This window comes from Sminthopsis crassicaudata, chromosome 5 (assembly GCF_048593235.1).
Source record: "Sminthopsis crassicaudata isolate SCR6 chromosome 5, ASM4859323v1, whole genome shotgun sequence".
Taxonomy (NCBI): Eukaryota; Metazoa; Chordata; class Mammalia; order Dasyuromorphia; family Dasyuridae; genus Sminthopsis; species Sminthopsis crassicaudata.
The window spans coordinates 89,812,205-89,833,338 of NC_133621.1; the positions used below are offsets into that span (position 1 = coordinate 89,812,205).

General features: G+C 37.2%; 1 protein-coding gene across 5 annotated transcripts in view; it reads left to right on the forward strand.

Moving 5' to 3' along the window:
- Positions 1 to 21,134, forward strand: part of PRKAG2 (protein kinase AMP-activated non-catalytic subunit gamma 2) — a 409,151-nt gene that overhangs the window by 195,372 nt on the left and 192,645 nt on the right. Inside the window, exon 1 of one of the 5 annotated variants that reach the window (XM_074267442.1) lies at positions 20,282 to 20,936. The exons of 3 other annotated variants lie outside the window; for them this stretch is intronic. In XM_074267442.1, coding sequence (XP_074123543.1) covers positions 20,843 to 20,936 — 94 coding nt within the window. In that variant the 5' untranslated portion in view covers positions 20,282 to 20,842. Of the gene's footprint in view, positions 1 to 20,281; positions 20,937 to 21,134 lie in introns of those variants that run through there. One more of the 5 variants, XM_074267444.1, reaches the window with a different exon arrangement.

A 21,134-nucleotide genomic window follows, 5' to 3' on the forward strand; every position in this document is an offset into this window, starting at 1 on the left:
GCTCCCTATGACCTGGAATTGGCAGAGACAGAAGGAAGAAACATGATCTGCAATCTTAAAAGCTTCTGACTAGCAAGGGGAACAAGATATGCACATATGATACAACAGTCGAGTCAAGTAGACAAGCATTTATTAAGTGCCTACCATGGGACAGACCCTGTGCTAAGCAAACAATAGTAGATAGTCTTTAATTAGTTTCCAAAACATATACCACAGCCTACATATCCCATAGGTGTCCAGCAGTGCCAGTAACCTTGGAAGGTTTTGTGCAGTCTTGAGTTTGGCCTTGAAAGCTTTGACCAGGGGGCCCAGTGTCATCCCATATAGACAACAAGAATTAGGTACCATTGGTCCCTACCAGAAAAACTGGAAGCTGATAATTGGCGGCTTTGGAAGTTTTCAGATGGCTCTCCATCACACTGAATGTCTCTCTTGCGTACACATTAGGCTTTGGTTCTCTTGTTCTTCCTTGAGCGTTATTGGATAAAATTTCACCTTATGGTATGTGTATATGTATTGTTCCTTGTGGCACTAGAGATGACGCAGCATTTTTCCTTCCCCCCAACTTCCAAGAAGAAGCTCACATTTATTAGAGAGTCAGTGTTCCCTTTTCCTCTTTTCTTTTCATAATGTTCTTTTCCTTGACATAGATGAGAATTCCATTTTCCTTTTTTGTATTTCTTTCCTTCTTTGTTTCTTTTTGATATAGTTTTTCTCATTTTAATATATACTTTGTTCTCAACAATTCAGAAAGTGGAAATATGTTCCTCTGCCATTTAACTTTCTTCTCTATAATGTCAACTGGATTTCCCCTTTTAGATGCATATATATCCCACGAATTTGGTGAAAACATCAATAGAGAGTATTCTCGGCATTTTCCCTTCCCACTTGATGGAAGCAAATTCTACAGTCCTCTGTCTTCTCTTGGCTAGTTCTGGTGGTTGGCTACTTTGGCAAACTTTCTACTTGCTCAAGATAAATATATAATGAGATCCGCCTACCTCCTTTCACTTTGTCACATTCTTCAGATGCTTCCCTGGCATTAGCTAGGCACTTGGAATGAGGAGGGCAAACGAGGCCTAATTGATTGGGCAAAGGCAGATAAGATAGAATCCAACTATCTACATCTTCTTCTACCTTGTGACTGCTGCTCTGGATTCTAAAATCATAAAGTTGTATGTAAGAGACCTTTGTTGTACAAATAAGACAGTTGAGTCTTAATTTGCAGAAGGTCTGGAGGGAGCCTAAATTTGAAGCCTGATCCAGGAAAGGGGGAAGATTCCAGATGACAAAACAAGAGTGGAGGTAAAGAGCTAGGGATCAGTATGACTTGTAGGTAAGAGATGTTCAGCTCCGATAAACTTCTTCCCTCACAGGGAAATTCACCTGAGTCAGTCTGATACTCGTGGTCCCCTCCTCATTCCACCAAAATTCCACCAAAATATATTGACTATCTATTCTCTTTATTTGATCCAATCCTAGTTGATTTCCAGTTTGTCTTCCAGAAAGCAAAGGTCTCAAGTAGAAACTGCATTCCCAGAAGTAACCAATGGGTTTCCACAGGCTCTCTTCTCTAGGTTTTATGGGGCAGAGTTCATTCAGCTTCTGTATGGAGTCTCCCAGATTGCAGTGGCTGTTGTCTGAAGCCTACCAGGGCTTTGGAAAAAACGTGACTCATCTTGCCTGCCCACAAAAAAGGGAGAACTATGTGTGGCATCTTAAGTTTCCGGAAAAGTTCAGCCAACTCTTGCTGTGTTGTAGGGACTGCATTCAGAAAGAGTAATCGTCTGGGTCGGTGCCCACTGGAGGGTATTATGCAGAAGAGTTTTTTCCGTCTCTGGAAGCTATAAAAGGAAACAGCTTTCAATTTAAAACTTAAGTTGCCATGAATATATGGCATTTTTAGCCATTAGGAAGTGTCTCCCCCTTATTCATTTTACATTTGCATGAATGAAAAAATCATATAGTGATTATTTTGTGCCAATCCACTTGCTAAATACCACAGACGCAAATATAGAACTGAAATGTCCCTGCACTCAGGAAGCTTACATTCTCATTAGAGAGACAGTCAACAAATGGGAGAATGGGGACCACTTAGGGCTGGTTTGGTTTTGAAATATACAGTGATAGTGAGCCGTAGGGAGGTTGATTGACAATATTCATTTGATTATGGTTTTTGAAAAAGTCTGGAGAAGAGAATGTTGCTGCTGTTCACTCATTTCAGTTGTGCCCCACTCTTCATGATTCCACTTGGATTTTTTTTTTGGGGGGGGAGAAAGATACTAGAGTGGTTTTCCATTTCCTTCTCCAGCTTGTTTTACAGACAAGGAAACTGTGATGTGCCAGATCAGACAGCTAGTAAGCGTTCAAGGACTTAGGTCCTTCTGACTCAATCTACTGTGCCTCCTAGCTGCCCAAAGACAAGAATGCATATGATAGAAGGATGGAGGGCAAGAAGTCGTCCAGGGTGGCTTCTGAAGCATGGCTGGGGCACTCACCAGTCAGGACAGCAAACACTGGCCAAGAGTTCCCAGAGCTGAGAGAATCAAGTCCACTTGGGATGGGATGAGATGGGATGGGGTGGGATGGCGAGTCAGTGATACAGAGATTGCAGCAACCACCATGGTGGATAGCAAGATGCTTGGCACAGAATATGAATCATGACTAGGGATTCTTATAAAAAATAGTTTTTCGAAACTTCCAATAATCAAATAATCTTTAACTAGTAACAAAATCCATCTTGTGACATTTCATGTATTGGTTCACCAAGATTTTGCCAAAGGTTTTGTCTTCCTGGTATTAGAGACAGGCATAAATGCAGTTAAGATGTGAGAATCATTAACACTTTGTTGACTTTAGTTGGGAAATGAATGGAAAGTGAATTCTTAGTTTGAGGACTGTGACTTTTGAATCGCTTTGTATGTATTTGATCCTAAAGCAGTAGAGGCAGATTGGGAGAAGTAGAGGACAGTTTAGGTAATAATTGTTATTCTTTCTTTTCCCTTCTCTTCCTTCTTAGACTTCAGAAAGAAAGGAGTAGAAACCTTAAACTTTAAAATAAGCATAATTTTCTTTTTCCTAGACCCACAATCAGAACAGTGGTTTATAAACTGTTCTGTCCCAAGATGTTTTTAACACTTAAAAATTATTGAAGATTTCTCCCCTTCCCAAAGAGCTTTTCTTTGTGTAGATTATATGATTGGTACTTAAATACATGAGAAATTAAAGCTTCTTATCATCGTTGTGAAAACAGTTTTGACCTCAGAGATATCCCCAAATGGGACCTTTAGAGTCCCACAGTATATAGTATCATATATAGTACCTACTATGTGCAAGGCATTGAAGTGGAGATACAAAGAATAATATCTACTTTTAAGGAGCCACTTAAACACTTACAAGTGGAAAAAAGAGGGTTAATCCTAGACATTCATCCACCCCCATCATTTAAGTCCCCCAATCTTCTTGATTAAATTATAGGATATAGAACCATATGCAAACGGTTGCATATGAAAGGAACAGAAAAATAACTGAGTTTGGCAGAGACAATGGTATTGCCTCTCTGTCTTTACTTGTGTAGATGAGAAAAGAGATAATGAATTTAAAAATGGAGTAACTTGAAAAATATTAGCTGCAATCCTAGGACAAACACAAGCATTTATCATGGGTGTCCTATATGCAAGGCACTGTGCTAGACATTGGGAATACAATAAAAAAAGTAGTAATCCCTATCCTTAGGGAGCGTATGATCTACTCAGGTGTGAACCATGGGAAAGGGGAACTTTTCAGGTTCAATCCTTTTTAGCCGGTATGTTAGGCCTTCTTATTCCCTCTTGTGATAGATAGATAGATAGTCCTTCTTATTCCCTCTAGTCAAAGAAACAAAGGAAGAAAGGAAGGAAAAAGATAGATAGATAGATAGATAGATAGATAGATAGATAGATAGATGGATGGATATATGCATATGCATAGGTGCATAAAGCAAATATATGTATATTTTCTCATTATGTGTGTATATATATATATTATTGAGAGAGAAAGAAAAAGAGAGTGTATACTCCCCCTTTTTGCTATAACTATCTTATGTATGCTGTATGTAACTAAAGTTACTTGCAAGTATAAATTAATAATAGATAAGTGATTAGCCAGGAGATTATTTAGAAAGAAGGCTTGATAATAAATAAAAATTATTTGGAGCAAGGGAACAAGAAGGAGAAAAAGCTGTATGGCAATATGAGGAGAAAAGATTGAGGCAAAAAAAGCTAAATTTATGGCTATTTTTTTTAGCAGAAGTCCTAAAATTTAAAGTTCTTTCCAAGGAGGGGTTGTTTTATTAGTTGTATTTGCATCCCTAGGGCCTGATTCCTGGAAAAAAGTAGGACCTCAATAAATTATTGTTGATTGATCAATTGAAAGGTCTTGGTGATCCAGTCTGTGAATTTTCACTCAAAGTATCAAGGGACTGACTGTCAGAAGTGTGTTTTGGTCAGAACAGAAGTTAGTGTCCATGGTTCCAGTCATATGAATTAATGTTCCCCCTATTATGTGCAAGATGAAAGGCCACATGATGTTGCACGTAGAGGATCAGGTCAGCCTTGGAGTCAGTAAACAAGGGGTTCCAGTTGCCTCTGACACTTATACTTTTATTGCATTTGTGATCTTGGGCATGTTATTTAACATCAAGAAACTCATGAAAATTATAAATTGCAGAGTAGCTGCTGACCTGCTTTGGGAGAAAGAGTTTTTTCATTATAAGGAAATTATAAGCCTGATGAAAAGAAAGATGCTATTGCCCAAGACAGCTTCTTAATGAAGTGTTGGAACTAGAAAGCACTATTAATTCAAAAAGAAAGCTACATGAGAGGCAGCATGGTATAGTGAACAGCTAGCTTTAAAGTTTGTCAATAAACATTAGCATTCTCTCTGTGCTAGACACCATGCTAAGCAGTGGAGACACAAAAGAGGCAAAAGGCAGTTCCTGTCCTCAAGGAGCTACAAATGTATACAAGCAAGTATAAATAGAATAAATAGGAAATGTTATAAGAAGGGAGACTAGAATTAAGAGGGTTTGGGGAAAAAGCCAGGAAAACCTTCTCATACATACTAGCTATGTGAATCTGCACCTCTAGAAGCTTTGGTCAACTAAAAATTTAAAGTACAGAGAAGACTCAGTCTTAAAAATAAAAAATCAAGTCAGTAGTCTTGTTTTCAGGATCTACAGAATAACAATAAGACAACCAAAAAGTAATTATTCTGCCTTAAAAAAAGTTATTCAATTTTATTTTATTTTTAGTTCCAAATTCTCTTCCTTCTCTCTCCCCTTGTGAAGGCAACAGCTTATTATAAATATGTATATATATATATATATATATATATATATACACACACACACACACACACATACACACATATATTTATGAGCATCTAGGTGGTGAAGTGGACAATGCCTGGCCTGGAGCCAAGAAGACTCCTTTGTAAGTTCAAATCCGGCCTTAGCCTATATTATCCTGGGAAAATCACTTAAATATGTCTGCCTCAATTCCTCATCTGTAAAAATGAGCTGGAGAAAGCACTGGCGAACCACTCTAGCATCTTTGCCAAAAAAACTCCAAATATGATCATGAAGAGTCGAATATGACTGGAAAATAGATCAACAGCAATATGCATAGTGATGCAAAATAAATTCCCCCTTTAGCCATTTCAAAAGAGAGAGGAAAGGAAGGAGGGAGGGAGAGAGGAAAGAAAAGAAGCTTTGGTTATCATTCTGAGTGCATCAGTTCTCTCTCTCTCTGGAGATGGATAACACGTTTGGTCATGAGTCCTTTGGAAAGGTGGTTGGCCATTGTGTGGACCAGAGAAGGGTCCTGTCTTCCTTCTTTAGGAAGCAAAAGCTGCTCGTCCAAATGTTCAAATTGGCACGAATATTACCTCCTCAGAGCAGATGGCCCTGGTCTTCCAAGGCAGAAGGCCTGCTCCTTACACTACGGTCACATGGCACCAATGGAATGTCCCAGAGACCTAGCTGCCAGCCACCTCAGGGAATGACATTGGAGCTTTCTTTTTAAGCCAGACATTAGTTGGCAGCCAAGGAAATAATACCATAGGGAGATCAGATAAGGAATCCCAGCTTGCATCACAGGACTCTGGTCTGGGCTCATCTGACTGCTGCATTCTGCATTTACTCAAAGTGACGCACAGTGGTGGATGGTTTCGATGGCTACAACCCTGTAATACTCTAATGACAGGTTATAATCACTGCCTGTAAGACCTTAGGATTTCTCTCTGAAGTCTTAACCAGATTGAGGGGCTCTTCAGGAAAGTGAATTAAATTGCTCTGTTTGGATTCACTTTCAAAAGGGTGGTGGTTTGATTTTGTGAAGCGTGACAATGGGCTTTTAACAAAAATACTAGAATTTGTACATACAAATGAGTCTTTTTAATTTATATCTCCAGGATCCAACATAGAACTTGCTATTAAAAATACTTCATAAATGTTTGTTAATTGATTAACAAATTAATTCATTTAAAATTAATTAGCCTTTAGGATCACTTGATAAGCCACGAGACCATGAGTAATGTCACTGCTTTATAGTTTCATTTTATTTTCAATTTTTCAACCGAAATCAAGGTTGCAATGCCTTATGAGTAAGAGACACTCTTTAAGTATTATTTAAGTTGAATTGTAGTGAATGATTTCCAAAAATCACAGCCTCCCTTTGAGGATGGATACGACCAATGACAAAGAGCACATCATAGACTCTGTAATTACTAAAATAAATGTTCTGAGCATGGGATCATGATTGGAATATTTGTATGGCCTCTCAAAATGAAGACTTTGAGGGGACAAGACTTAGTTACATAGAAAGTTCTCTGTTTGATTAAAGCAGAATCCCTAATTCCCAAGAAAAGAATTCTATAACAAAAGAAGCGTACATATAGGGACAATGATACTAAGAATAGCTACTCCCTTAATATGTTCTCTCTCTCTTTCCCTCTATATCTTTTGTGAGCAAATTAGGCAGATAGACACATTTTAAAATGAAAGACATTTCTCAATCAACCAGCCAAACATTTAATCTCTATAGATTTTACTACATTTTTTTGTTTGTTTGTTTTCTTGCTTTATTGGTGCTTTTGTTTTTATATTATATTCATTCTAAATGTGTTCCTCCTTATTCCCTTGCACAGAAAGGCTTCTCCTGTATAGAGTTAGATTTTTTAAAAATAACAATTGAGTAAAACCAGCCAACACAAGAATCATGCTTGATAAAGGCTATGCGATTTTATATCTGTAATCCTCCACCTCTCCAAGGAAAGCAGGGTCCCTTTTCTCTGGGCCCAACCTTGGTTGTTTTACAACCAAGCATTATACAACATTCATTTCTTCTTAGTGATCTTTCTCTGGTTTTTCCCCTGTGCTTATAATTTATTTTCCTGGTTTTGTTTACTTCATTCTGTATCAGTTCATTTAAATTCATGGGATCAGAGTTTTAGACTGAGAAGGTATCTTGGAGGTTAATGAGCCCAAACCCTTTATTTTACAATTGAGACCAACTGTTAAATGACTTGCTTGAGGTCATAGAGCCTGTTGAAGTGGAAGCCACTTTCTTGATAAAAATTAACTGTTGAAAGGAAAGGGGGAAAGGCACTTTCTCCTGGACCAAGATATCTAGAACTGGAGTCCCTGTGGCCGAATTCACTTGATAATGACCCCATCATTCGTTTTCTTTTCTAATAATCTTCATGGGCTAGAAGTCCTGAGGAAGGTGCCTACAGTTGTCCCTAACCTATTGAGAATTTTCTCTATCAGTTTCGATATATCATAGGTCAGCATAATAAATGGGAGTTTTGGGTGCAGAAGCACAAACAAAGGCCAGCAAATGACAGAGTCTATGACTAAATATTTAACTCAAATTTTACAATGAGGTACTGTGTATTTGCACATTATTTTATCCCATAAAAGAAAAAGAAAAAAATTCAGATTTGTTCTGTATTTATGAAGGGTGGGACAAAAATTTATGCAGATTTTCTAGCTTGTTGGGTACTGTACTCATAATTCCAAAAATGTGGAAGGGATAGCTGTATTTGCTTTCCATTCTTGAAGGTCAAAGTTCTGGCTGAAGTCTGATGTATCTGCATTTACAGAAAAAGCAGGGTGCCACCAAATCCAATTTAGCTTCAGATAGTGTTCTTTTTGCTTCCATCTCTTGTATGATTTAATTCAACCAGCATTTAGACTGCTAGGAGAAGGTATATGGTCAAAAGTCCAGAAAGACAAACAGGAGAATAAATTTACAATTCATTTATTATTTAATCTAAGTTTGAATGCTAGATTCCATTGCCTGTGAGACTTTAATTCTGAGGGAATTAACTGAGCTCAGCCAGTATCTTTTTGGATGCCTTCTACAAGGGCAAAAATGAATCCCGGAGCCTAGAAATGGGGTAGCAGGAATCAACATCAAGCTAGAATAAGAAACTTGGGGTTAGACAGAAGGGTCCTAATCAAAGGGGAAAGTACCAAGTTAGAGCCACCAATCCTGATCCTAAGGGAGTTTATGAGATTGTAGATAATTTCTATTCCTTAGCTTCAGGTCCCATTATTATCTTTATTATGTGGAATCTTCTATTCACCTTTCTCAATTCAAGCATTGTTGTTATTCATATTAAGGTATAATAGTTCAAGATAGAGACAAAAGTGAAACAGAAGATCGAATCCCTTCCTTGAAGGGATTTATATTTTAATTTGAGGAGACATTACGAAAAATATGAAATAATATGGTTGCCACCTTAATTCAGATTAAGTCTTTCTTATCCATCTTTATGAAATTTAGATTCGAAAGAGAAGAAACTAGAAGCCAGAACAACAAAAAATGACTAATATTAATAAAACACTAATTTTAAGATTTGCAAAGTGCTTTTCCTGTTTTATCTCATTTGATTTTTCCAGCAACTCTGTGAAGGAGGTACTTTTATTATCTCCATTTTCCTGAAGGCTAACATTCTATCCACTGCATCACCTCTCTATTACAGGCAGCAACAATCTGAGAATAAGGCGGGCCTATAATAGAGTGGTGGTATTTGGCTGGGAAAGGAGGGAACTATGAAATGTTAAAGATATATAGGGATAGAAGCAATAGAATTTTCCAACTGACTATATATACACCATAAGGAAAAGAAGAGTTTAGGAATAACTTGGAGAATGGCGGTACCATATCCAGAAATCAGGACATTAGGGAAGGTTTTGGTGGTCTCTTTTGAGTTGGAAGTGTTAGCAGACCATGTAAGTAGAAGTGTTCTTTGAGCTAATCTCTTGTCCGAAGTGGGACCTAGACACATGGATTTTACAGTTTGTTATGTTTTTCAGGATGCTAATGAATCCAAAATTTCAATGATGTATGAATTCCTCCATCAATGCAGATCACGGTCTACCCACAATTTGTCTTGCAGGACAATTCTTGTCTATTGCATTGGACATTTCTTTTGTATAAGGGTTAAAGTAGATGATTGCAAAAATTCCTTTTACCTCTCAATTAATATGGTTCTATATGATTCTTCAAGAAATCCTTCATTTTCTGAGGCGAATGGAACCCTATATATTCTACTCAAATATTTCCTGGATGAAATCTTTTACACCGTTGCTTGAGCATAGCTCATCATTGAAAACTATGTATTCTTGTTCTGTTTCTCACCATTATCCTTTGATCATTCCTAGCTTTGATTCTTCAGGGATTATGGTATTATAAGATTTGTAAACATAGCGTATCACTGGAAGAACATCTGTGTGGAAAAAATATCTTAATCCCCAATAGATAAATAAGTGATCAAAGAGATTAACAGGTAATTTTCTTTTTTAAAATAGCATTTTTTCCAATTCATGGAAAGACAATTTTTAAGATTTATTTTTTTTTATTTAAAAAGGTTTTTGCCCTCCCTCCCTTTTCTCCCCCCTCCCTAAGATGGCAAGCAATTTGATAGCATTACGTATGCTATTAACTTTCAAATGAAAAAAAAATTACAAACTATCAGACACCCATATAAAAATGCATTCTACCAGTAGTAAGAGAAAGGCAAGAAAAAAAATTTACAAACTATCAGACACCCATATAAAAATGCATTCTACCAGTAGTAAGAGAAAGGCAAGTTAAAACAACTCTTGAGGTTCCACACACTTATCAATTTGGCAGAGATGATAATTTGTTGGCAAGAATATGACCAGATAGACACAATAATGTATTTTCTTTAAATTAAAGCTTTTTTATTTTTATTTCTTTTTTTTTAAGGCTTGGGTTAAGTGACTTGCCCAGGGTCACACAGCTAGGAAGTGTCTGAGACCAGATTTGAACTTGGGTCCTCCTGAATTCAAGGCTGGTGCTCTGTCCACTGCACCACCTTGCTGTCCCCATAAATTTTATTTTATTTTTATTTATTTATTTTTTTCCTGTGACTGGGCTTAAGTGACTTGCCCAGGGTCACACATCTAGGAAGTGTTAAGTGTCTGAGACCAGATTTGAACTCGGGTCCTCCTGAATTCAGGGCTGGTGCTCTATCCACTGGGCCACCTAGCTGCCCCCAAAGCTTTTTATTTTCAAAACACATGCATAGGTAATTTTTAATATTAACCTTTGCAAAACATTGTGTTCCCAAATGGTTTTCCTTCCCTTTCTCCTACCCCCTTCCCTAGATGGCAAGTAATCCAAAATATGTTAAACATGTGCAATCTTCTATACATATTTCCACAATTATCATGGTGCACAAGAATAATCAGATAAAAAAAGGAAAAAATGAGAAAGAAAACAAAATGCAATCAAACAACAATAAAAAGGAGAAAATGCTATGTTGTGATCCACATTCAGTCCCCACAATCCTCTCTCTGGGCGCAGGTGGCTCTCTCCATCACAAGACCATTGGAATTGGCCTGAATCACCTTGCTGTTGAAGAGTCATGTCCATCAAAATTGATAATTGTATAATCTTGCTGTTGCCATGTTCTCTTGGTTCTACTCACTTCACTTAGTATTGGCACATGTCAGTCTCTCCAGTCCTTTCTGAAATCATCCTGTTGGTCATTTCTTACATAACAATAATATTTCATAACATTCATATACTATAACTTATTCAGCCATTCTCCAATTGATGGGCATCCACTCAGTTTCCAGTTTCTGGCCACTATAAAAAGGACTGCCACAAACATTTAGCAATGCACTTTTGATGAAGCCATGAATGAACTGGTTTAACCTTTCTGAAAAATAATTTGGAACTATAGCTAAAAGATCACCAAATTATAATAACCTTTGACCAATCAATATTAGTATTAGGCATGAATCTAAAGAAGGGTTAGTAACAGAGAAATGTATAAGAATGTGTACAAGAATATTTATAGGGGCACTTTTTGTTTAGTAAAGAATTGGAAACAAATTAAGTATCCATCATTTGCACTAAATAAATTGTGATTTGTAAATGAATGGAATTCTATTGCACCAAAAGAAATAAGGAATATATTAGATTCAGAAGGCTATGAAAAGACTTGTATGAACTGATGGAGAATGAAGTTAACTGAGCCAATAGTATATGAGATGATCACAAAAATAATGTGAGGAGGAAACAACATTGAAAAACCTTAGAACTCTAGACCAAATTGTGTGCAATTATGATTGAGAGATTCCTTGTTGGAGGAGAGCCTTCAAGACTGCATTTTGATCATGTTTAAATCAAAAACCTTTTTTTAAAAAAAATCAACAAACGGAGAATACAGTGGAACTCTATGCCCTGTGTCTTTCAGTCAATTGCATAATTATGAAAATGCACTGTGCTGTAAAGAATTGTTTGCAAAACCCTGCCTATTCTTTTTCCTTACTTTCAAGGACACTTTGCAACACAAGTCACTCTCATAAGGATTTGGTAAAGAGAAAAAAGTAGTTATATGAATGAGTAGTTATCATTATTCTCTTGATATCACTTTTGTTATTAATATCTTTGATCTTTCCCCATTCTTTCCCTTCTCCAAAATACCACATAGAATGACTTCTCAGTGTTTTTAGTTTGTATTATTTTTAACATGGATTTCCTTGTTGCATACTTGGTCTGGTTTAGCCATTCTTCCTGACTTCATCTTTCCACCTGTCATCTCTAATTTTTTAAATTATACATCAAATATTAGCATCTATAATTCCTTTATCACTGATGACAAAGTGATTACTATAGAAGCGTTGATGAATATATTATACTTTACACCTGTTAATCTTTTTTTCCAATGTCAACTATGAATATTCTTAGGATGATATGATTCATTTGGACCTCACATCAAGTTTCATTTTTCTTCCATTGTTTTTCATTGTTTTGTGTGGCAATGCTATTCGTAATTGTCCACCATCTTTCTCTGTAATATTTAAAAAATTAGTTTCTATTACTAAGTCGTGTTGACCTTGGGTGCCATTGCTTTCTGCTTGACAAGGCTCTCAAATATTTGTTTCTGGAATCACTTGGCCTCTTTATTGTGGCATTTGTTTTATATCTGCATAACCTTTGCAGAAAATGGTAATAGTTAAGGTCAATATTTTTTGTCATTGTTCAGTAAGGTAGTAGCAATTGTTTAGAGCACTTTATTCTCCTCTTTAGCTTTTTAAAAAATTAATGTTAATTTTGATCTTTAACTAATTGATGGCCTGACTACTTAAAAACAACTGATTCTCATATTTTTGGCCATCAGTATAGGCAGTTTCTTTCTGTTAAGATAGAATCAATTTCCTTTCTTTTCTTTTGCTAATGTTTATATTTTGTCATATCCATCTTTTTTCTTTTTTATTTAAGTTTTTTTCCTAAAACATATGCAAGGATAATTTTTCTACGTTAATCCTTGAAAAATCATGTGTTCCAATTCCCCTCTTCCTTACACCTCTTTCTCTAGATGACATGTAATCCAATAGTCATCTCTATCTTTGAACTCTTTTTTTTTGAAGAAAATATTCCCTGTATATATGCATGGACCTTGTGATTATATAAGTCTTTAGCCTCTTTAATTTTTCAAGTATAAGCTATGTTTTTCAGCATATTTTTGACCATCCTCAGTAAACATTTATTTGTTTTGAAGAATCTTGTCAAATTATTCACAGCATTTTTCTACTTCAATCTCTGTAGCTTTTGGGGGAACATAAGTTGCAGTATCTCATTCAACAGTATATTTGTTTCTGAGAAAAGTCAGATAGGTAGAAAGATTGAGATGGGGGTGAGACTCAGAGCAACTTATATAGAATGTACAAACTTTTGGCAGGAAGAAAAAGATTCCTGTAGTTCACAAGCTCAGAGAGAAAAATAGTAGTTCATTAATTGCTAGGTGTGTATGGAGTGGAATGTATTGTGAGTCCTAAAAAGCATGAAGTCACTATGGATATACATCAAGTTTTTAACAAGAGTCACACTGATAACGAACTTTTCCCCTGTGAAAATTCATGCTATGATTTATTCTGCAGGTTCAGAGTGGCCATAGTTCTAATGGGCTTCCATCTCAGGATGAGGGTAGCAAAAAGAGTTTAAAAGTGGGGAGGGGGTCGTGCTGCAAGCATGCAGAAGGGAGGGCAGGAGAGAAGGAAAGGAAGCACATTCTCCACTGTGATAACCTCACAAATAGTTCTCAAGAAAGAGATCCTAGATGTTGATGAGATGACACAGTCATCTCAGTACATCCAGCACAGAAATGACCTTTAGAATTTTCCATGAAACATGACACAGTGTTTTGCAATAAATGTGTAGCAACCCAAGGGGGAGAGAGCTACAGCCAACTTGTGCTCCCTCATGTTACCGCGACTGCTTCCAACTCAATATAATAGGGATGTTACCTCTTAGGTAACAGGATTTTTTTTGGATCATGGAAGTCCTTCCAAGGATTTCTGAGCACTTTTCAGGCATTGTCACATGAATGTGCAAAAGGCTTTTTATTTGGCTGCTTACTGCTGTATGCTACCCTTTCCAACACTGTAATGTTGGAAGCATAAATAATAAATAATGTTGGAAAGAGAAGGCAGTGTGATTTTGTGGAAAGACATAGACCAGGAATTCTGGTTCCAGCCATGTAACTGGCTTCAATCAATCGATAAACATTTATTAAGCACTTCCTATGACACATAATTTTATTTAACTCAGCCACTTAGCTGGTCTCTATCACAGAGTTGTTGTGGGAATCTTAAAAAGCAGGAGACAATAAGAGAATTTTGCAAATCACCTAAGTTACCATCTAAGAGTTTGGTACAAAAAATCCTTTAGGTTTCAGAAATGGAGAAAAGCCAGTAATCAACATAGCTATTAGCTATGCTGATTAGTTTAGGGCCTTTCCACTTTCAAAAAACTAGGAATCCTGCTTCTTCTTCCAGTTCCTGCTCTTGTAATTCTCAAGTCTTATCCATGTTGGTATTGTTTTTCAAGGATTTGTAGAGTTAGTCTGGTCCTAAGTACAACTGGGAAAAGTTGGAACAGAAGTTTCTGCAAGGGTCAATGTTGAAAAATTACCCATGCATATATTTTGTCATAAAAAGCTATAATAAAAAAATTGAAAAAAAATAAAATCGTAGTTTAACTCTCAGTTGTAGAGATGGTCTGCCTGAGCCATGGACAGACACTTTCCTGTGAGACCCCTAATGACTTAATATAAATTGGTTAGTCAAGGTTAGAGGAGGACCTCAGAAGAAGGTAAAGGCAGATAGAAAGTTGGAAGTTGTCCTTAGTTTTCTGTTTGCTGTGGGAGAGGTTTTAGTAACCCTTCCTGCCCCTTCTTCTGGGAAGAACTTCTAAGAAATTGAGTTGGTTGACCATGAGTTTTGGAACTTTTAGAATAACTCAGAGTCTCTCAAGAGGTGGTACAATTTGTAAAACATCAAATTTGTATATATCAAAAATTCTCTTGGTTCCCACTAACTACTTATTTTTCTTTTCTATTTTTCCTGCTCTGATTGAATCAGCAACTTTATTCAGGACTTACCATATTCCCAGGCTCTGTGCTAGGCACTGGGAATACAAATATAAAAAATAAAACAGCCCTTAGTGGCAAGGAGCTCCTATTCTTGTAGGGAACATAAGAAGTACATTCAGAATAAATGTCAAGTAATTACATAGAAGATAATTTAGGATAGAAAGTACTAGCACTGAAAGAATTGGAAAGACTTCATGTAGACTTGCATGGCTTGCATGAGCCATGCAAATCTTTTACTTCCTACTAGTTTTTTTTTTTTTTTGGTTTCCAAGTATCCAGATATTATATATCATAGAAGTTAAAACAACTAGTAGGAAATAAAAGATTTGCATGGCTGGCCAGGTTTCTTGTTGGGGTCATGTCATTTTTTGGTGTGGCTTCCTATGCAAATTGATGGATTTCACTTGGGGTGATTTAGTATGTTTTGAGGCATTAGCTAATTTCCAGAAATACCTAGAACAGGGAGTTCTCCCATAGCAGAATGCGTCCCCACCCCTGTAATTGTTATGATACTCCTGTAGCCGCCAATTCTCATGAATGAGGGGCAGCATTGTATTGCCCCAGCATTGAGGGCTCTGAAGCTTAAGATACTCTTAGGCCCTTTCCCATGGTTTCCTAAACAAACATAAACTGGAATGCATTTTTGCAACCCAGTGAATACAGGCTCCAAGTTGAGCCAAATAGTTTTGCTTTTTCTGTAATTTCACATGATAATCTGTTTTTCCAGTGGTCCTGTGGGTTCACGGCCAACTTGTGGCAGAACCATACAATTATCTAAGTCTCTTTTTACCATACCCTTCCTATGCTTTCTGTGAATCCCTTTTACCCATGTTAGGAGTACCCACGTCACCTCCCCCTTCTCCCAACAAGAATCTAGTGCCTTCATAATTTCTCCCTTTCTATCAAAAACCTAATGGAAAGTGTCTTGTTATCAATTATCTATATGTCAAGTTGAGTCTTAGCTATTGCTTTTCCTTCTCCTTCTACATTTTAAGCCTTTTGTGTAACTATGGGACAACTAACTGTAACTTTTTCCCATTAAAGTAATTTGAAACATACTAGAACAGATATGAAGTATACTAGTATATGAGAAACACTTGGTACAAGAGAGAAGTCATCTTCCTGAAATCATGCATAGATATGTACATCTGCTAACCTTATGCCAGATAAATTTTGGATGAGACAAGAGCGTATCTTGGTGTCCTTGAGAGAAAGTCCTCCAGTGACATGCATCATTACTATATTTATATTGGCCATAGCACTTATTTAAAATTATAATTTAAACCTTCAGCTTCTCTCATTCAAAATTTTCTAAATTTTCTAAAAAATTTTACTCAGCTAGTAAGTTATTATGCATTTATTAAGCATGAAGTACAATAAGCATTTATTAAATATCTATCTATCTACGACTCTTATTCATGTGTACAATCTTTTTATATTATCTCTCCTAATTTATCAAATAATATATTTTGTGTTGACTGTCTTCCCAATAAATTGTATGCTCCTTCAGAGCAGATACTATTTCATTTCTCTCATGGTATTTCCAGCACCTAAATATAGTGGCTTGCACACTGTAGATGCTCAATACATAGTTATTGATCAGTTCATTACTTGATTAGATAGAGAAAGAAGATAGAAGTGGAGAATGAAAAAAGAACCATTTTCTTCTGCATCCTACTAGTATGGATGACATTTATGAGTGAGATCAGGCTTCTGATTCCAAAGGAATCCTTCACAGCAGGGTAAGAACTTTGGAGAAGTCAACACACACTCATTCTTCTCCCCAAAGACCCAGTCCGGCCAAGTCATTAAGTATTTATTGAGCTCTTCCTTCCAGGGGCTATGAAGTGCCATGCCAGACATTGGATTCGTTCAGGTTGTTTTCATGCTGAGTTTAGTTCATAGCAACTGATAAGTTCTGGCCTTGCCACAGAGAGAAAACTCTGCTGACTTTACTTCTGCCCCTAACTGGGATTGGAACGTTCTGAACCAGATTGAATGAGTGAAAGAATGAATGAATGAATGAATGAATGAATGAATGAAGACACAAAGAGAAATACAGGGATATCAGGGCATGCAAATGTTGTGTATTTTTTTAAAAATGTATTTAAATTAAAATTTATATATGCTTATATAAAATAAATGTATTTAGAATATTTATTTATTTTTAGATTGAGTAAGAAATTTTATTTTATTTATTTTTAGACTAAGTTTGAGTTAAAAAGTTTGAAAAGTGTGTTATATTTCATAGAATTCTAGAATCAAAAATATTAGTACGAAAAGAAACCTAAAATCTGGTTCCATCTTCTTGTTTAAAAATGAGCAAAAAGACTTAGCTTTCTTCTTGTATAATTGATGATACAATATCATGATGTAAGATAATATGAATACTGTTAATATGCACATGAGGGGGGGAAAAGACCTTTAAGTTTTTAACTTTCAGTTTAACTTTTAAAATTTAAATTTACCATTTTTATTTTACTGGTATACTTAATTTAGAGGTATTGTCCAGAAGGAGAATATAAACTTTTTTTTAATTAAAAAAATAATTCTATTCCTATTGGCATCCAGTTGATAGCCTAGAGCTAACCTAAGACTGAACTCTAAAAATGCTTGAGCTACCCTGTGTCAAATTTTGGTTGAGATAAGATCTGAGCTTCAGGACTTGGCAGGACTGGCAGCTATATTGTACTCTTTGGAGCTAGCTTTTTTCCTCCTGATGGAACTTTCAGTTTTACGACTTCCACCTGAGCATAGACTTGATTGAAATATTCTTCCAGTTCCTCTTTGCCTATCCAAATCCTGCCTAGTTTTCATAATTATAATTCTGAAAAGGGCCTGGCAGATACCACAGGCTAAAGAATATTTAACTTTTTATATTAAGGTGGTTCATTATGACAGAGAGTGCTAGGAAAGTTTGGTAAATCCAGTCAAGAAGACCACAATCATCAGAAGCAGGATTGATTGTGGGGCTATTTGCTCACTGTGCATGTTCTGTTCAGTGAAGGTGATTTGGAGCCTACAGGTATCAAATGTAGCACTCCTTTATGAAAATGACTTTGGTCAAGTTATTTTGCCATCCAAATCTCAGTTTTCTTAGCTGTAAAATGCAAGTGTGATCCTTAGATCCCTTCCAACTCTTAAATATATGATTGTATTAAAATAGTGTAGTTTCCCACTTTTTGGTTTTCCTTTCTGTTTTTCCAAATGAGAGAATATCTTTGAAGGTGGACGCCATTATGTTGTTGGAAATTGTTTTATGAGTTATTGGGTGGCCGAGCAAATTTTGAGGGGAAGGATCATGATTTCCAAAGACAATGTCAGTGGCTCTAACCACAATCAAGGGAACTGAAAAAAAGAAAAAAAAAAAGAAAAAAGAAAAAACATGGAGACAAGCTGGACTGCAGTTGTAAGCAATGGATGGATTATTTTATGCTCCTTGGCCCTGGCTTTGTCAGAAAGTTGCCCTCCATGGGTTGTTTTCATAACTTCTTCCCCTGCCCCTTCACTTCTAGACGTGCTACAGATTAAAGTCAGACATGCCAGAGATAACTAATAATTATGCTTTCATAACACATGGTATTTCAATTTTGAAGGTTTGTCTTGTGCCCAAATAATGTGCAGTGAGTAGAATTCAAGCAGTTTATTTTCTCATTTTGATGATAACTGATCTGATACAGTCTCGTACTCAGCTTGCATGGTGATTCAGACAAAAAGAGGGAAAGAACTTTTTTTAAAAATTCAGATTCCAATAGAAACTTTATAGCAGGAACTTTAGAGTCCAGCTAGTCCATTCATTTTACAGATGAAGAAACAGAAGATTAGTGAGAGACATAGCTTCCAGCTAATTTTTAGAGGCAGAGCCAGAGCCAAAAACTGAAGCTTTTTTCCAGCGTACTATAACTTATGGAACTGATGAACCCGTAGGCCTGAGTTCAGATTCAGGAATTCCACTGTTTCTAGCTATGTGACCACAGACAAGTCACTTAGTCTCTCCGCCTCAGTTTCCTTCTCAACAAAAAATAGTTAAGAATAATTGCTACTATTTATCTCACAAAGTCTGAGGGGGAGAAACACTTGATAAACCTTAAAGCATTCTACAGATGTGAGTCAATATTCTGGTGAAGGTTAAAGTCAGTTTGGCAAGCAGAAAAAATATTAAACAATTTCTTCTAAGCAACCTTTTTTTTTTTTTGTCATTCTTCTGGAGGGCAATTTGGAACACCATAGGGCTCTCAAACTGTGCATACCCTTTGATCCATCAGTGTCTCTACTGGGTCTGTATCCCAAAGAGATCATACAAAAGGAAAAAAGACCCACATGTGCAAAAATGTTTGTAGCAGCCCTTTTTGTAGTGGCAAGGAATTAGAAACTGAGTGGATGCTAGTCAGTTGGGAATGGCTGAAGAAGTTATAGTATATGAATGCCATGGAATATTGTTGTTTTATAAGAAAGGATGATTTCAGAAAAACCTGGAGAGACTTAAATGAAAAGATGCTGAATGAAGTGAGCAAAGCCAGGAGAACACTGTACACAGTAACAACAAGATTGTGTTGATCACTTTTTATGACAGACTTAGGTCTTCTCAGCAATGTGGTAATAATCCAAGACAATTCCAATAGCCTTGGGATGGAAATTGCCATCCCCAGCCAGAGGGAGAACTATGGAGATTGAATATAGATGAAAATAGGGTATTTTTACATTTTTTTTGCTTTTTCTCTCTCATGTTTTTTCCCCTTTTAGTCTAATTTTCCTTAAACAACATGACAAATAAGGAAATATGTTTTAAATGATCGTACATGTATAACCTACATCAGATTACTTGCTGTCTTGGGGAGGAGGAAGTGAAGGAAGAAGAAAGAAAAAATTGGGGACATAAAATCTTATAAAAATGAATGTTGAAAACTATCTTTGCATATATTTGGAAGAAAAAATGCTATTTTACAAAAGTTCTCAAAGCACATCCTGTATAGGCTAGGAAGATTTCCGAAAGTCCAGGACACTGAGAAATGATGCATTTACTACAGACACCAGTTCAATTCATGGGGCAACCCTGTGTCCCTTCATTAAGGAATTGCCTCTATTCTTTCATTGACTGGCTGCCCAGAAATTTCCAGATCAGAAACCAGTTACTTATTTCTTACTTTGTCAAGAAGCAGCCCTCCTACTCCGTCCCAGGAGAGACCTAGAACACATGAATCAAAATAGTTATGTGATATCATGTCATAATAGGAATGTGCTTGGGCTAATTGGTGCCAAGAATTGTCTGTACAGGGTGGTTTCCTTTTACAGTCTTTTTAAAGAGACATCATGCTCAATTGCACATGACATTCTCTGCAAGTGGGCTTGGGCTTCCTTTGCCTATTTAGTCTTTGCCATCCCTTCCTTAAAAAAAGTCCTGGAGCTCATCACTGAGTTCCTGACCTTCACTTCATAAACAGCTCTCCTGGGGGAGATTGGGCGTGAGGTTCTGGCAGCTTTTTTGCCTACTTAAGGACAAGACTGGCTGCTTCAGGCAGTGGCTGCCCTGGCTGCTCAGACAGCAGAACCAGTGGGCACTTCAAAGGGTTCTTGCCTTCTGCAGACTGCGGGCAGTACAGTAAGAGCAGACCTGGGGCTGACCCGCTGTCTCCCTTGGCTGCTGGCTCTGCTTGCTCCCCCTGCCCCTTTCTGTTTGGGCTTGCCGTGGATCCTTCAGAATCTGACAGATTGTCACTTGAGTGGAATTTACTGCTGGGAAACTTCGAGGGGGTTCACGTGGGGGGCTCTCTCACCTCCCCTGCCTGCTCCTCCACGTGCCCAGGGGGCTAACCCCGGGCAGCCCGCCACTTTCCCGGGCACTGGCTATGATCTCAGGCTGCCGGCGCTCCGGTGCCCGGGGCAGCTCATGAAGCGTTTTGGCAGCCTCAGGGGGAGCAAGAAACGCAAGGACCAGAACCGAAGTACAGAGAGGCGCCAGTCGGAACCCCATGGCCTTTTCGGTAGGAAACCGTTCCATTCCCCAATCCTTGATGCTCTGTGGTAGACAGCTGGAAATAAACCCTGAGGGTCGCGGCTGTGCAGAAACCTGCTAAATAACCTCTTCTTACTCCGTTACTCCAGCAATCTTCTTACTTTAGAGGCTTTTCATTAGGAGTCCAGTTTGATGGAGGCAGCTTTCCAAATTGTGTCTAAAATGA